This window comes from Spinacia oleracea, chromosome 6 (genome assembly GCF_020520425.1).
Source record: "Spinacia oleracea cultivar Varoflay chromosome 6, BTI_SOV_V1, whole genome shotgun sequence".
NCBI lineage: Eukaryota > Viridiplantae > Streptophyta > Magnoliopsida > Caryophyllales > Amaranthaceae > Spinacia > Spinacia oleracea.
Window position 1 is genome coordinate 4,940,242 of NC_079492.1, and position 4,460 is coordinate 4,944,701.

The 4,460-nt window shown below is 31.3% G+C and overlaps 1 protein-coding gene across 1 annotated transcript; it reads left to right on the plus strand.

Moving 5' to 3' along the window:
* Nucleotides 1–744: 744 nt before the first annotated feature.
* On the plus strand, nt 745–4,220 carry LOC130463959 (transcription factor DIVARICATA-like). The gene is made up of 3 exons (XM_056833272.1): nt 745–848; nt 972–1,256; nt 3,164–4,220. The coding sequence occupies exons 1-3, from the start codon at nt 817–819 to the stop codon at nt 3,795–3,797; spliced, it is 951 nt and encodes a 316-aa protein (XP_056689250.1). The 5' UTR covers nt 745–816; the 3' UTR covers nt 3,798–4,220.
* The last annotated feature ends 240 nt before the right edge of the window (nt 4,221–4,460 follow it).

Here is a 4,460-nt window from a genome sequence, read left to right on the forward strand (position 1 = left end):
TTTGATTTAAGACTAATGGTAAGTGGTCAACATACCTAATGATGTGTTATACCTCTTGTTTCCCATCCATTTGTATGTCAAAGTTCCTAACTTCTTATATACTACCTCCGTTTCTGAAAGTTCTTTACGCTTTGAAAAATGTGTCAAAAGTATAAAAACTTTAACCGTAAATTCTCACTATTATATACATCAAAACATTACATGTAAGATCTTGTTAGATTGGTCTCGGTATGTATTTTCAGAATATTAAATTTTTATAATTTTTTCACATACGAAATTTGGTATATTAGTAGTTAAATATTGCATTGGAGTTCGTACAAATAGTAACTGTAAAGATCTTTTTGAAATGGAGGTAGTATTCATCAGCTGAAACTACATCACCAAGGGAATGTTCAAATGGTAAGAAACTCGTTAATTGCTACCTTCTTGTTTATCCCTATCAATCAAATCTTCTACCTGTACAACTTTTATCCATACAATAAGCGACTTATAAACTCTAATTTGATTTCTACTAAAACTCTTTTTTTAATAACATAACAATACGGGGGAGTGGTGTTAATTTCCTCTACTAAAACTTTTTTTTTTTTTAATAATAATAATTACAGTTCTTTTTGCACTTTTAGATATCCATTAAAACACAAACTTTAATCTGTATTACTTTGTTATAAACTCAAATTTATTTTATGCTAAAACTCTTTTTTTTAGTAATAATAAAATATTATGTTATTGGTGTAAACCCTATTGTGTGTATATATAGGTTTATTACGGTGCACTAAAAGATATCCATAAACAAAAACAAAACGAAACAAAAAAAAGATGGGAGAAGTCGTCCCTATTAACCAACACAAGTACGTAATTGTCATTATTTTACTATCTTGATTATCTTTTTTTCTTGATTGAAGTTGTTTTTATTAATTTAATTATCGTGCATTGTTGTTTAAAGATGTGATAAATCTTTTGTTTGCATGCAGTGAATGGAGTTGGGAAGAAAACATGCAATTTGAAGAATGTCTTGCATCGGATCACTTTAACACCATCGAAGACGAGTCAACTCGGTGGCAAGCTATTTCCGACCACCTCGGAGGGAGGAAAACACCGAAAGAGGTCGAAATTCAGTACCAGAAACTTGTTTGTGACATCGAAAATATTGAAAACGGTGAATTTGACCACCAATTCACGGACTTAAACAACTCAGTCGATAGTTACATTGTCCCAACACCTCCGACGATCACTCAATGGAGTGATGATGAACACAAGTACGTCATTATTTTACTATCTTTATTTTTTAATTTACTTGATTTTTTAATTTCAGTTGTTTTTATTGATTTAATTATCTTGCATTCTTGTTTGTTTCAAGAGTTTTGCGTAATATATGTTTAATTTGTCACGCATATAATGTAGGAATTTGTTTTAATTTATACATTAGTCAAGATTCTAAGTAAGATTATTACATGGTACGAGTTTTGACGTGCGACTTTAACGTAACAGTCTCGAATTCGTGTGAGAAATCGCTAGATGTTATTTGGATAATTTTATTATTATACTCGTAGCTAGGATGTAAAAGGATGTAAAAGAAATTTGTAAACTTTAATGGTTATAATCTTTTAATTCCAATCATCATAGTTTTACGTAATTACTATCTTGATTATTCTTCTCGAGTAGTTTTTTTTTATTAATTTAATTATCTTGCATTGTTATTTGGGTAATATATTTCAGAAAGACCGATCGAATCTACGATAATATATCGTGTGTGGCCCAAAAAAGAAAAGTTATCTACACTTGTTTTGTTTTTTTAGTTACCCTTATTGATGTTATTAGTTTTGTTTATTGTAGTTATAAGTTACCTCAATTGGCTCAAATGGTAGAGCAATTTACGATATTGTACATGGTGTAGGTTCAAGCCCCACATAGCCTACTACCTCTATTACACTTATGTATTGGTGTATTCTCATTGATGGTATTGTATTGGTCATAGTTATAACATGTAACAAACATAACATTCTTGATTAGGGTCACTTCATTGTTTATTGTTAAGGTCACATTTTTCATTGGTTGGGGGTCACATTTATCCTTATTCAACATACTATAGATCGGGGGCACACAAAAGTTTTTATATTTCCAATGAAGATTATCCGTACATGTTCTGCTCTTTTAGTTAATTTGACAAACTTATCATTTTTTATCCGGGTCACTCCATTGTTTATTGTTAGAATCACATTTTTCATTGGTTAGAATTACATTTATCCTTAAATAAGGTAACTTTAGTCGTCGAATAAGATCACTTATATCTCTGGTCGGTTTCACTTTTATCTTTGGTATGGGTCATTTTTTACCTTGAGTGAATTTTATTTATCACTTTTTACGCGTTGGATACCGTAGATCGGCGGCACACAAAAGTTTTTGTATGTTTAATTTGTCAAACATTAATCTAGGAATTTGTTTTAATTCATACATACTCCCCCCGTCTCTTTTTGTTTTTTACGTTAGGTATTTTTCACGCGTTTTAATGATTAATTAATTTGCATCGAGATTCCTCAATTTTTTTATTTAAACAATATAAATTACGTTTATTTATAATATTTTCACTTTTATCAAAATTATGATATTGGGAAATGGGGAAAATTTAATGTCCCAATGAATTTAATTGGTTAAAATAATAATTTGACTCAAATTTTGATAGAATACTAAGTCATTTATGTTATAATATAAAAGAAAATGTTATGGAGAATAAAAAGTGGAATGCGGTCGGAATAGAAATCGCTATGTGTTATTCGGATTATTTTTTTAATCATTATTATTATAACTACCCCGTAGTACGGAGTACATGCAAGAAATTGGTAGTCGTTTTAATCTTTTTAATCCCAATCGTGTCATTCTTGTTTTTACTATCTTGATTTTTTTTACTTTTTTTTAATGTAGTTGATTTTATTTATTTAAGTATCTTGCATTGTTTAAAGAACGTTGTGCACCTATGTCTAATCATATGTCACGAATTAATCTAGGAAAATGTTTTAATTCATACATTAACAAAGATTGTAAGTAAGTTTTTTTTTTTCTTTTAAGGAAATTCAAGTAAGAATGTTACATGGTATTATTATGAGTTTCGATGTGCGACTTGAACATAACAATCTCGAATTTGTGTTAATTTGGGTTATTTTTGTAGGATGTTTTTGGTTGGGTTGGAAATATATGATAAGGGTGATTGGAAAAGCATTTCAAGGAATATGGTGAAAACAAGAAATCCAACGCAGGTGGCTAGCCATGCCCAGAAATACTATATTCGTAAGGGTACAGAGAATAAGGGAAAGAGAGGTAGCATCCATGACACTTCTAAAGTTACTGATGAGCTCGTGAATGAACTCATACAGAAAGGGCTAATTACTCCTGATATATTGAATGATCTTAATAAAGCTCGTACTAATCGACTCCATAAACAATATGAATACACGTCTACTTCTCTAAACCAACTTCAAGTTCCGGTGGCAGGGGTACCTGAAGTACCTCATCAACTTCAAACCCGAGTGCATGAGCAACTTCAAGCCCGGGTGGAAGAGCCCGAGCAAATTCAAGCCCCAGTGACAGTACCTGAAGTATTTGAGCAGTTTCAAGGCCCGGAGATAGGACCTGAAGTATTTTATGATGCTACTCTAAACCAATTTCAAACTACAATGACAGTACCTAAAGTATACTACTACGATGAACAAGTGAACAACATTAATGTTACTTACAATGAACTTCAAACTTTGATGGCGCCTGAAGTAGTATATCATGAACAAGTGAATCAATACAGTCCTTAGAACCAGTTTCAGTACCCTTCTCAGAACATTCATCGGGCGGGGCAACAGATTTCAAGGACAAATTTAAATCCAGAGAGAGATTAGCGATTCTACATACTTCGTATCAAATTATTTCTAAGTAAATGTTTCTGTCAATCTGTTTTTAGTTTTCTTGCAAAACAAGTAGGCAATGTTTTTAGTTCTTAATTTCTACTCATTTGTGTCGTAGATATTATCTTATCAGAAATGAATGTATAGACAAAGTTGTAGAACAAAAATTAGTTAAAACGACAAATATCGTGCTAAATTTACAGGTGAGTTATAGAATCTCACCATGAGTAATATGATCGTGTTACAAGTTTTACGACGCAAATATTTTCACGCCTTTCTGGACGGCTTTTGTTTTATCGAAGATATTAAATTTGTTAGGGAAACATATATCAATTAGAATTATATTATAATTCTAATACTAGTGTTAGCTTTTAAGTTGGATTACACTGCGGATCCAGGATTTTAGTAATAGTGTGTCACAATGACCCGCGTACTAAACAAAAACAAAAATGAACATACAAAACAAAGTAAGCATCATAGAAAATTCACGTAATGGCCTTGTTTGGCAAATGGCTTTTTGCTGGCTTTTTAGTTGGCTTTTGGCTGTTGGCTTTTTAATCTGGTCAAACAGCC